General features: G+C 38.1%; 1 protein-coding gene across 1 annotated transcript in view; it reads right to left on the bottom strand.

Annotated features, from left to right (window-relative positions):
* Window positions 1-604: 604 nt before the first annotated feature.
* The window catches only part of KIAA1109 (KIAA1109 ortholog), an 86,753-nt gene continuing 74,125 nt past the window's right edge, over window positions 605-13,232 (bottom strand). Inside the window, exons 73-87 of the mRNA XM_030450371.1 lie at window positions 12,509-12,710; window positions 11,913-12,116; window positions 11,617-11,796; window positions 10,360-10,497; window positions 9,765-10,025; window positions 8,539-8,689; window positions 8,213-8,370; window positions 7,523-7,715; window positions 7,114-7,331; window positions 6,220-6,471; window positions 5,465-5,668; window positions 4,094-4,288; window positions 3,062-3,196; window positions 2,302-2,467; window positions 605-1,305 (exon numbers count right to left, since the gene is read on the bottom strand). Of these exons, the coding sequence (XP_030306231.1) occupies window positions 1,089-1,305; window positions 2,302-2,467; window positions 3,062-3,196; window positions 4,094-4,288; window positions 5,465-5,668; window positions 6,220-6,471; window positions 7,114-7,331; window positions 7,523-7,715; window positions 8,213-8,370; window positions 8,539-8,689; window positions 9,765-10,025; window positions 10,360-10,497; window positions 11,617-11,796; window positions 11,913-12,116; window positions 12,509-12,710 (2,874 nt within the window). The 3' untranslated portion in view covers window positions 605-1,088. The remainder of the gene's footprint in view (window positions 1,306-2,301; window positions 2,468-3,061; window positions 3,197-4,093; window positions 4,289-5,464; window positions 5,669-6,219; window positions 6,472-7,113; window positions 7,332-7,522; window positions 7,716-8,212; window positions 8,371-8,538; window positions 8,690-9,764; window positions 10,026-10,359; window positions 10,498-11,616; window positions 11,797-11,912; window positions 12,117-12,508; window positions 12,711-13,232) is intronic.

Below are 13,232 nucleotides of genomic sequence, written 5' to 3'. Positions count from 1 at the left end.
CAACTTTCCAGCACGGGCTTACATTAAAGGCTTCAATACCTGCTCGCCTCTCCTCTCGACCTGTGAAAAAACCTACACCAGTCAGGTTCGGCTTCCCGGCCCGGCGAGGGAAGACCCGAGGGGCTAATGGAGAACACCTCAGGAGAAGGAAAGGACTGCCTGCGGGGACTAGCAGGGGACCTCCCCAGACCGCCACCGTCTGCTGCCCTGAGGGGACTTAGCTCTACCTGCCACCACACAGCTTCCCAGAGGCGGCCTCGAGCTGATGAAATCGCTCCCACCCACAGAATTAGAAAGGCGGCAACACCCAAGCCCCGCCCCGCCATTTTGTCGAGGGAAAGGCAGAGCCCTGAGGCCCGCACGTGCGCCGCGGCGGGAAAGGGGCGGCGCACAAAATGGCGGCCGTGGGGTTTGCAGGCTGCTCCTCGGCACCTCCCGCCCGCAGCCTCAGAGAGCCCGAGGAGCTCGGCTCCAAGCTGGTACCGCCTTCCCCTCAGCCTCCCGCCGCCGGGCCTGCTCCTCCCTTCAGTAATGATCGAAAAAAGGTAAGACTTTACACATTTTTTTTTCTCCATCAGGGAAGCTGAATAACACAAAAGTAAACCCTGTACAATAGTTAAATTTTATTACAAGAGTAATAAACTTAATGATTTTTAGCACTAAGGCAATCACAGTTTCATAAGTTATATATATATATAATTTACACAAGTCTACATAAACAAATCAATTACCAGTCACATCAAGGAGGGGTTTGTGTTATGGCAAATAAAGTTCATGAAAATTCACAGTTAATCTGCAAGTATTTTAAAGATGCAGGAATCATATTGCACATCATCAAACTGGGTGCTGAGGAGCAGATTTACAGTGTTCCAGCTATTCCTTCACAGAATATACATTGGTCACCATCATGCAATAACTTCAAATACAGAATGGTAGCATGTACCACAGTAAACAGTTACTCACAATGTAAGTTTTAAATCGAATAGCAAAAAGCTGTTAGGTTTCTCTTTAAACCATATTTAAATTTTCAAAATACAAGAAAACACTTTGATAAAGTCAAACGGAATTACTGTTGTCACATTATACTTTCAGTATTCTTCTTTGTCTTTTCCTTTCTTTTCCTTTTCATCCTGTAATGCAGTACCAAGTTTCTTTATGAGGACTGACAAAACTTTGTCCAAAGGATCCATGACCCCACGCTGCAGCCACTTGGGAATAGTAGTCCTTGCGTGGTGAAAGCCCAGCTTTTGGAGGATGTAGTCAACACCAACAGGATCAATTTTTCTCCCAGTCCAGGATATTAATCTAAAAAAACAAAAACAAAAAAAAACCAAAACAAAACAAAACCCAAACACACCAACAGAAACAAAGAAACCCCAAGAACAACAAACCCAAACAAAAAATAGGGGCCTTAAATCTCAGTAATAGAAATATAGCAACTGGATTTGTATAAACAGACATCCATTTGCAATAGTTATTTCTGACCAACTTCATTCCAACAGGCATTGTTTCAAACTCAATTTTTACAGATAGGCTGAAGATGACCAATGGATGTTCAAGGAGGTAAAAAATTATCTGGAATGCTGCCAGATCATGTTTAAACTGATTTATTATTTTTGGTAAAAAAAAAAAAGCCAACTGTCAGCACTTGTTTGGCCTGGGTTGATGTGTTGTTTCCATATGTGAATGAAGTCTTAGGTCTTCAAGAAGTGTCAGCAGAGGTTAAAAAAACTGACACAGAAAAAAAGTAACTTTCAGTGATTAGAAGTGTATATTGACAGGAGGGAGTTGCTGCTACACACATCCTTTTGTGCTAAGTTTAAAATGTCATACAGCAATTTGCATATACAACTTTTTTTACTTTAAGGTGGTTGCTTAAAGAACTAAAGCTGGTATGCTAAAAATGGAAAACTGCAAGGTGGAAAAATTGCAGAAGTGAATGGACTATTGTAGGACAGACTGAAACACAGTAACCGGTGGCCCTTAATGAGTTCGATTTTTAAAACTATTTTTACTAAATTTAACTAATTTTGAAGAGCTTCCGACACCTTTGATCTCCATAAATTATAATCTAAAAGTCAGCCGAGGTAATAGGTAATTGTGTTACCCAGCTTGAGTCATGTCCTGTAGTAGGTATCTTTTATAGCAAGACTAATAGCCAAAGATAAATTTTTAACAGCATCCATATGATTGATCCTTTTAAAGGAGCTGAACAACATCAGCTTGGAATCACTTTTGGTTTGTAGGACAATACCCACAGATAAAATGCATAAAGAGATTGCAGATGTGCCTGCTTGTTACCTCAGCGTGGGTTCCAGATGCCAAGTATTGCACATAAATTCTCTCCAATCAACTGTAGTGTAAGCAATGCTTTCCTCTGCCTCTTTATCCGTGGAGCTGTCCTCAAGAACACCCGTGGAATTTTTCTGCCCTGGACGAGCAGCCAAAATGCGAGGAGGAAAAATTGCTACAAAAAAGAGGGAGAAAAAACCCAACACTGGTCAGACATGAACATCTCACTTGACTTCTTTGTGAATCATTTAAAGAAGCACAAGCACAAATTGCAATAAAAGAGAGAAGTTGGTTTAGTTTTACAGAATTTCTGGTAAACAGTTTTGGTTTCAACAAAGTGCTAATAAAAAATACCCTGTGAAAACACTAATGTATACTGCATAAAACTGGAATGTGGGATTCTACCATCTCTCTGCCAGCCCAAAGCATCTACATACAACAGCTTTTTTTTCATGGCATTAAAAAAGCTGATCACATTCCATAAACAAAGTTCAGATATGCTCCCAGTTTAGAATTTTTTGATTGACAATGCAGTCCAAGGAGGAAGATGGTGGGGAATAAAAGATTTCACCTCTTGCTTTCTCTATTACTAAATTGTCTAATAATAATTCTCTAATTCTCTTTACTATGCGTGTCTCGTAATACTTCTGTTGATTTTAACAGAAGCAAAGTTATGTTTCTTTTAAAATTAATTGATTTTTAACAAGTCACCTCTATCAAAACGTACAAAAGCATTTACAGTCTGACAAGCACATTAATAGCAACTTACCTTTTTCTTTTTCTTTTAGGTAAGCAGACACCAAGTCATGCAGAAACATAATCAATTCCGCATCCATCGTTACACAAATGTGGTCTGTAAATTCAGTTACTACACTGCATTCCACCTTGGGTTTAACAGTGGTATCTACAGTCAGATAAAAATAGTATTAATACACTTATTAATGTGTATTGAGTATTTTATGTATACGTGTATTTTATGTATACGGTATACATAAAAGTACACAACATTTGAATAAAAATTATTTGAAAATTACATCACTGTTACTGAACCAAGACCCAAAGAAGAGAATTAACACCTTTGTTTAGCAACCTCAGCATTTTTCAAACAGTTTTCCCAGAATAACTTCCTGGTATGTTGATAAATAGACTAAAAATAAAGAAATCCTACCATGTAACCTTGATTATCCTAAACAAAGAAAGTCAACCTACAGCAGTACCACTGGCTTGTGCTTTGCTATCAAAGCATGATTTTAGACAGTGAGAAAAGCTGATAGCAGATTTTGCTAGTTTGGCTATTAAAAAACAACCAAAAAACAACCCAAAAACCCATCAGGTTTACTTATTTAGCAACACTATCCAGGCTCAGGTGTGGGGTAAGTCCACAGTTCAGCCAAGAGAAATATATTACACCCTCAGCAGTCTATTTTACCATCAGTTCCAATTGTAGTCTGAATATAACATTTTGAAAACAAGAGCATAAAATTTAATTTCATATGTCATAATCTCTTTTTCAGGCTGGCCTTTCTCTGTAGTATTAGAAAATTAAGCCCCCTAAAACCAGCAAACCTAGTTGAAATGTTCATAGTAATTTCTCTTAGTATTTATTCCCATAGTGACCAGTTGCTGAACTAGATCATCACTCTCTCATTAGAGGTATTTTTATTATTAAATTGTTTCTTTTCTTGCAGACCTGCAACAATTCTTAGGTTTAATCCTCTTATCTGCACAGCAGCTTCGTATTTAACTCCTCATTTCTGACAAATGTCTTTTGATCAGGAAAACAAAATTACAGTTACTGTACCTTGTAATGAGGGCTCCTGGGGCTCTTGAACATGAATCGACTTAAAATCCAGCTGCATCCTTGGCAATGCAAAGATGGTTTCAGTTTCATGGTTGTAACTGGAGCCACCTCTGAAGCCACTTAATAAACTTGAGCTTTTCACAGTTGTGCTGCTCTCTGGGTTGTTAGCATCAACATTTCGAAGCAGGTTTAACTCTACAAGGACAAAGGGAAATTCCTGAATTCAGTAGTCTTTATTAAAAAAAGGTTCTCATCAGCAGAGAGGGTGACAAAGATTTAACAAAATGCATAATAATAAGGGCAGAGGACATAAGTGTCTGTACATAACATCTCAGCAATTCTAAGAATCTTTATTAACTTCTTGGAAGCTTGAAGTCCAAATTTAATTAATCTGACCACTCTATTACAACTCCGTTGTAATAATGAGTTTTCAGTTGAGATAGAGAATGTGTGGGTTCAATGTGTGGCCTTTGTGTTTTTAAATATGGTAATACCTAAAACACAAATAAGTGTTTCTGACTAATACAAGTAATACCTTAATTCACCAAGGCAGTATTGCTGTCAGAAATCACTGTTGACCAGGAATCTGACATTGTCATAAGATTTTTACCATAGTACACATGCAAAATCATTGAATTTGTTTTCAGCTGTTAAAATTGTGACAAGACAAAGTAGTTAAGAAAGATTACCATTCCATTGTAAAACTGATGGTCTTTGATTATTAAGATTAGCCTCTATCCTTCTCCCCAAAGTCCTTCCCTAGCTTTACTGTGGCCCCTTCAGGAACTGGGGGGTGCTCTGGAATCTCCCTGGAGCCTTCTGTTCTCTGGGCTGACCAACCCTGACTCTCTCACCCTGTCTCCAGGGCAGAGGTCCTTCAGTCCTTGGCTCATCTTGGTGGCCTCCTCTGGACTTGCTCTAACAAGACCCATTTTCAGAAATGCATGGGGATGGTGTGGGACTGGCTAGACTCAGAGGGTTGTCATGGATGGAGTTAAACTCAGTTGGCAGCTAGTCACAACAGGTGCTCCCCCAGCCTCAGTCTTTGGGCCAGTTCTCTTTGATATATTTACCAATAATCCATATGAGGGGATAAAGTGCCAGATACATAAATGTCTTGTACACTAAGGGAACATTTTGGGTTTATTGCACAGTTTGAAAAAGGACTTAGCTCAGTGACCTTTCCATCTGTTCAGCATATTGCTGTGCTTCATTCACCTTTCATCATAAGGTTCTCAAGAATAATCAGCTTCTATATTTCAAATTGCCTTTTCCCTATAGCCCACTTGAAATTTAGTAGCTTTTAAACAGAACAATCTACAGTGCCTGGCCACCAGACTAATCCCAAAACTTAACAAACATGAATCTAACCTTCATTCCTTGTGGCTGTAACATAATTGAACCACTCTTTCACGCTGGCAACTCCATGTGGGGGATTTTCATGGCGGCGCCTCGTGATCTTTGTGATTGTTGCCATAGGGCTTTCAAGAGCTCCACATGGTTTGGTGACCATAGTGTTATGGCCCAAATGAAAGTCCAGGGTTTGCACAATATACGTGGAGTGTTCACTAGTACCTGCATTGAAGGTATGGGTGGCATGGGGTGGGAGAGAAAAAAGATGGGAAAAGCAGCTTGGTAAGAGTAGTAGGATTTAATCTCTTCTGTCCTTGCACAGATATTTAACATGAATAATTAGTAGGACAGTGGCATTAAAAACTGGTATAAAGCTTGAAAACTGTAGAAAAACTAAAATCTTAGCTACAGCCAGTAAAACCATCTCAATATTAAGACAAATACAAGCAATAAGACCATCAAAATTCATCACGCAAAACCTAGGAAGTACATAAACACAGACATGAAGTTAACAAGGCAGACAATCCACTTGGTAAGCATATTAGCAGGTACACATCTACTATATTTGGAAGTGTACTTTGCATTTTTCCACCAACTAAGCAAATGATGGTAAAGATAGAGAGGGAACAGATTATAATAGATAAGCAGTATAGTTTTTAGAAATCACCTTGATTCAGACTTAAAGAAAATAGGTTTTTCTTTATTTCTTATGTATTGATAGAGTGTTAAAATTCAAATGAAGGAACTAAGAGAAGTGAGGAATGGTATATTACCATCTTCCCAAACTTTCTGGGCTTCTGTCCAGAATGCAATATTGGGTTCTTCAAGGTGAAATAAGGCCCACGATTTTGAGCGGAAATTAGGTCCATGAAAACAAGCCAGTGTCATATGGTTTCCATGCAGGCTCATGGATCCTCCAAATTGCATTCCATCTTCTGGCAATGGCATCTGAAACAAGGATATATGGCACCCAGATACCACTTTCAAAACTCCTGGCCAATGACGATGATGGGCTGCATCCAACACTAGAAAATAAACATGCAATAGCAAGAACATACATTAAGAAAAAGAAAGAAAAATAATGCTACAATATTTATATTTTTTAATAAAACATGGAAGTATGAGTGATATTTTCTAATCTGTTTCAGTGACACAATTCATCTTTGTGATTTAAGTTGGTTGTAGTTCATGAGTACCTGAACAAGCATACACATAAATCAGTGACTCTTGTTTAGATAAACTGTGGTTTCAGCTCACAATGAATAGAAAGTAAGAATAAGATACTTTCACTGCTATTCAAAGTAGAAATGTCTTTTTATGAAAGGGACTTCAAAACAGACTTTGATAACTATTTAATTTCTCCTGAAATAGCTTGAAAACAGCAAAAAACATTTTTGATTTTTTTATTTTTTAAACAAAAATATATATTAACTTAAGTACAAAAATAATACCTCAGGTTTGGTTTTGTACCTCAGGTCTAGTGGGGCACTAAAGATATTTGCATTCTTAATTAAAAGATTATTAGTAGCCCAAACTGACAGGAAAAATGTACTGGAGAAACTATACGAAGTCAAATAGTTATAATTGCATGTATGAAGTTGCTCAGATGAATTTTTGCAAATTAAACATCCTACTACTTAGAAATACACTTTTTTGGTAAAACTTACATTGCTCATGTGAGGTTCTCTCCAAGTTGGTGGCTGTTGTCTTAGGAGGGAGGTAAGGAACAGGCCCCCAGGTGGACAAAGCTCGCTTGCTTGTGTCAAACTGCTGCGTAAAGAACTCCTGGAGCTTCATTCCTATTTTTATAAGGTCTGGTGTAGTTGATCTTGAAATCATCACTTGGAAGATATCCCATTTCAAGTCCCCATGGACAAATATCTCGCTGGATATTAAAAGAGCAAGAACATTAGCAGCTAATCTATTTCCTACTGAGAATTAAAAACACCCCTCATTGAATTGTTTGCCTTCTAGCACATGCTTACATTTTTGGTTAGCAATGCTGGACAGACAACATATAAGCAGAATTTGACCTTATCAAACAATACACATTTTAAACACAGGAAGCAGTATTACCTTTTATCAGATATGCTCGAGTCCAAAGCATTGTACAGATTAATATTCCATTCATCCTGTAGTTTAAGATCAGCATTACTAAAGATTCCCATTAGGATACTGGACCCCATATAGTCAACACGTGCTTCAGTAGAGCCCATGGTAATTTGAATTTTATGATTGGGCTGTTGGTTTGGGTGTTCAGAAATATGAGCTGAAAAAGAATGAAAGAAATAAAAAAATAGAATGTTAAAGATGAAGAAAATAATGTGGGGTTTTTTTCTCCTTATGCCAACCACATAATAGAGACCAAGAAAGCACTGCTTTTTCCCAGATGCATGAAGAGGTCATGGCTTTGGTGTTGTGTCAGATCACCCAGCCTCTTTCCAAAGCCAGTTTTACATTTTCCCAGACCATATATGGTTGTGAAATTCTACGAGGAGCTAAAATGCTATCAAGTCTTTTCAGTTGCCATCTGTCCAGACAGCTGAAGGAGGCTGACAGTTGTAAAACTACCTAGTGTAATTTCGGAGCAACCCTGAGACCAGATCAGTCCCTGATGAGAAGGCTGTCCCTTCAATGCCAAGTGCACAGGTAGAATCCAAAGTTTCTGTGCACTAGCAGGTTCACAAAGCAAAGCAATGTGTATATTCCTTTTCTCCCATTTACTGTCTGGAGCACATACTAAGAACAGGCAGCTTTCCAACTTACCCACCATCTCCAGAGTATTCACATCTATGGTACCTCCAACAACTCCCCCTCTGGAGTCCAGCTGTGACCTTCCCAACCCCACAGACATGCTGATTTCCCGATCCCTGCTGCTGCCCACAGACAGACGACCCTGGCTTTTCAAACCACTGGTGGTCCACCTAGGAGAGAGGTAAAAGTGGAAAACAATTAACCAGGCTCTCAAAAGAGAAACTGAAACTTCTTCACTTGAGTAATTGTGGTTTAGGCATACATGATTTCAAGATTAAGCATCCACCAGTATTCACCAAGGTTTGGTTAAAACATGCTTGGTCTTGTTTTATACTTACGTAGTATTGCCCATTACATTGCTCATATTCATTTGAACATTTAATTGTTTTAGGTTCATAGCAAACACAACCAGTGTTTCCCATGGTGTTCCTTGCTGGCTTCCAGCTTTATTTGACTTATTAAATGGAGTTGATGTTTTCGAGAGATTATCTAAACAAGAAAGTAGACAAAAATTTAAATTATTCCACATGATAGGAATATATACATTGTACATGTTATAAAAAGACAACATAACATCATATTTAAGGAGCACCACAAAACTACATGTGAGGATAAGTAAGTGAGAACTACAGAGTTTGCCATATACATTGCTTTAGTTGTCATAGAAATTGACTCATTTTACATATTTATTTTTACTAATATCTTTAGGAGAAAAGATTTATAATTTGCAGCCAAGTCATGCAAGAACTTATTATAAATTCTTTAAATGTTTAAAAATAACTCTGTATTTAATAGTATTTGAATATTCAAGCCAAGTGTCAAGATGGAATTTCAAGACGGAATTTTTCTTGCTCTTTGCACAAAAATCCAGGCAATACTTTTATAAGCCTGTGCAAAATGACATTTCCTAGGAACAAGTAACTCTAAAAGACAAATCCTTCTCTAGCTGGGCCTTTTTCTAAAAATAATTATTTATAGCATCTTCCTTGCTTACTAAGTAAATACTAATAAATAAGTAAATACTAAGAAAATGCAGAATAAGAACCATACTTCTAAATCTCCCATCTATATCTAATGCTTTAAATATTCCACACAGCCAGTGCTACACTGCTGTAAGATACAATAATATTTTGTAGTAAAAGAAGTTACTTCATTTCTTATATAGAAATTAACCTTATTTAAACTTCTTGATATGAATCCAAAGTCTCAGATGAAATGAAATACCTCATCTGAGAGCTGTGATACTGACCCTCTGCTAAGAGTGTGGTAGTTCCTTGGATGAACACAGAGGGCCAAGAAGACAAGGCAATCAAATTCAACTGGAGCACTCATTTACTCCCAGCTAAACTGCTCTAGTAAAAGAAACTGCAGTTTTACAGAAAACGCTAAAAAACTACGTTCATCCATTTCAGATATTTTCTTTTCTCTAAGACAGTGACTCTTTACTCCCAGGAACACTTGAAAATTATTTAATGGTTGCTTTCTACAAAGCAGTAAAACCTACTTCTTTTCATACAGCTCATGAAAATACTTCACAAAACTAGAGAAACCTCTGTCTACTAACCTCTCTGAGGCACCGAAGAGTCAGAAACACTCCTGGATCTTGTAACAGCTGGAGACTTCAAGCTATGAGCTGCTGTCCCAGGTGACATGCTGCTGCTTGCATTATGTTCAGCAAAAACATTAGGAGACTGTGCCATGTGTGTAAATGAAGCAGACTGGCAGGGCTGCTCCCAGGTCCTGCAGTAAGCTTTCCGTGAAGATTCAGGAGAAAGGTGCTGGCTTACCCCTTCAACTGAATCTGGTGTTCCAGGACCCGATGCTACTGGAAAAAAAGGAGCACATGAAAGCAGAAAAACAATTTCTTTTTTGTTTAACAATATGCTCCCACACACTAAGAAGTATTTGGAGAGTGTCAAAATACTTTTCTCATAACTGAAGGTTTTCTACCATTTTCATTAATATAAGCTCTTCAAATAATTCAATGATCTACATCAGAAATGTTCTTCCAACAATTCTCTATCAAACTTACTGAAGTGACTGCCTATGGAGTAAATGGTAACACATTTATATTTAGTCCCACACGTAATAATACACAGGTAACAAATGTTTATAAAATTCCTACTACAACTTCTTCTTGACAAGAAGCAGTATCTTACCTGGTAGATTTATTGTTTGATCACCAAGGAAAAGCCTTCTGGCAATGCTTCTCCTGTACCAAGCCCTTGGGAAGGCAAGAATCTCACTGAGTCGCCGCATATCGTATTTAAAGGAAGCAGATCCTATATCACAGACAGCTAACAAAGAAAAAGCATACACATACAACTGTAAATTCTCAGTAGTAACAGGTTTAGGTAACCAAATCTATGAAAATAGGTTTTCATATGAATATGAAATATGAAAAATGTAAACCTAGTAAGATTTACATATTAAGATTACTACTAACTGAGAACACAAAATCCTTCTGATAGCACCTGACAGAAATATCTGCAGTACAACTAGAACAGCATGTAACTGACTAAACATGGACAATTTAGGCTTGCTCTCTGTTGCAGGCTGGCCCTGGCTAACAGCCATATTCCCACTGAGCTGCTCACCCATTCCAGTCTCCTGTGGGAGAGAGAGAAGGCAGAGGGAAGGCAAAGAGACTTATGGATTGAGGCAGCAACAGTTCTAAAAGGAAAGCATAAGCTGTGCATGAAAGGGAAGGAAAAAAATAATTTATCATTGCTTACCGCTGGCAAGCAGATGTTTAGCTATTTGATAGAATGCACAGCCTCAGCATACCTAACAACTGCTTGGGAAAGCAAATGCCATAACCACCAACATCCCCCCTTTCCCTGAGCTTTTATTACTCCATGCAACATCATATACTAGGGAATATTCTTTTGATCAATTTGGGTCAGCAGCCCTGGCCACATCCCCTCCCAGAGAGAGTGGGAAGGGAGAAGGCCTTGACAGTGTGGGAGCACTGTTCACCAGTAGCCAAAACATTGGTGGATTACTAATCCTGTTCTATCTCCAAATTCAAAGCACAGCACCATATAGGCTGCAACAAAGGAAGTTAATTCTGCCCTAGCCAGACCCAGTACAATCTCACAATAATATTGTGAGATATGTGTCACATTAAGTCACCTGGAGTGATGGCAGAGATGTGTTTGTGCAAACCCATACAGTTACATTAAATGAATCAGGATGCTAAATATCTTTGTATCTGCAAATAGATACTCCAAGTACCATTAAAATTTAATGTGTTTAATCAATCCCTACATCACTCAAAGAGAGGAAACATTTTACTACACACTAAAAATGTATGGCTCTCATAACATCTACAAAAGCTGCTAAAGTAAAGTATCTCACTGAAACAGCAGTTCTCTAATTGGCTTAACATGGATTAAAATGAAATAAGCATATACCAGATATGTTTATCAACGTGGTATCTATCTTGCTGGTAGCTTTGCTTGCAGACTGACTCTCAAAAAAGGAGGAACCTCCTGAACGCCTTATTCGTGACAGGCTGACTTTCACAAACTCAAGGTTAATGCTCAAAGAATCCTTTCGGCCAGTGACCGAAGTTGGTTCCTCATCCACATTACCTAAAAATAAGACAGGAATAAGTTGAATCTTCTGTGACCTTTTCAGATAGTCAGTTCAGAAAATCATGGCAAACTTGAACAATGTTCATTAAAGAAAAGAAAAACTTGTTCTGTACCTAAGGCTCCAGATCCAGGTGTTAGAACAGTAACAGCAGATTTTTGTTTTCCAGCTCCATATGGATGGAACACATAAAGGGAGAAGTCTGACATGCAGGCAGTGAAGCTCAGGCCTGAGGAGCTGCTACTGGAGGTAGTCAGGTCTGACTGACTGCTGCTGTGCCGTGTTCTGCCCAGAGGGCTGCCTAGTCCAGGTGATGATCCTGAAGTCAAAGGTTTTTTTGCAAAAGTTAGTTTTAATATGAAAGCATTTTCAAATGTGAGATAATACTGACTGTTCAGAGCAATATTAAACAGACCAAATGCACGTCAAATTATATCCTTGTCACAGCAATGTAGCTTAAATATTCTAGATATTGATGCTTACCTTTTCTTAAGGGATAACTGAACTCAGCCAATACAAGGAAAACTCCAATATAATCTGTCCAAGCTTTTATTGGAAACTGATGTAACATGAATAAATCCTACTTAATTCACTAATACATAAATGTCTAGCTTTAAGCTATGTAAAATTTTATCCTCTGCTCTCATTTTAGATGGCAGACCATTATACTTAGTTATGCTACAAGCTGCATAAACCTTCATTATATATTACCTGGTGCTCCAGATTTACCAGCTGAGTTCTTTGTGCCACTCTGTGAAACACTGCCACCAACTGATGCAGTTTCTGATAGGTATGTTGCAGTTAATGTTTCCAGTTCTCCTCGGTTTGAAGAGAAAACAAGATCCAGGGAAGGCAACTTCAGCATACATTCAACCCTTGATACTGGCAAGCAACTAAACTTGATTTGAGAAGGCTAAAAGACAGAAAAAACAAAGCATTCAATGAACCAATGTGTCGTACTGAAAACATCCCAAATTTGTACTATGAAGTGCTATACATTTATTTTAAAAATCTTAATAAACTGCAGCATTTTCAGATTGGACACGTGAAGCCTAGATGCATCAAAGGACAAGTCCATCCCCTTTCTCTTCTTCCTTCCTAAATCATAGCTCTTGCAAAGCTTGCAGACAACCAGTCATGCTGATGCTGAAAGCCTCAATTCCCCTGAAGGTATTTCTGGACAGATTAGTTTTGGACTAAAAGCTGAGTGAATCTATAGATCGTTGTATTTAATTTTCATATGCATAAAATCCCCAAAACTAACATCAACAAAACCCAAAAAAGCAAAACCAAAAAACCAAAGTAATAAAATGCCTCTGTCAGAATATGTTGAATATGTTGTTCAATTTGGAAACATAATCAAAGTTATACCAGGAAAAAATGTTGTTTGAGCAAAGTGGAAAAACGTGATAGCAACATTCAGATCAGGCTCAAG

This window comes from Calypte anna, chromosome 4B, assembly GCF_003957555.1.
Source record: "Calypte anna isolate BGI_N300 chromosome 4B, bCalAnn1_v1.p, whole genome shotgun sequence".
NCBI lineage: Eukaryota > Metazoa > Chordata > Aves > Apodiformes > Trochilidae > Calypte > Calypte anna.
Note: the sequence above shows the minus strand (reverse complement) of the source record. Positions and strands in the feature narration are given on the sequence as shown.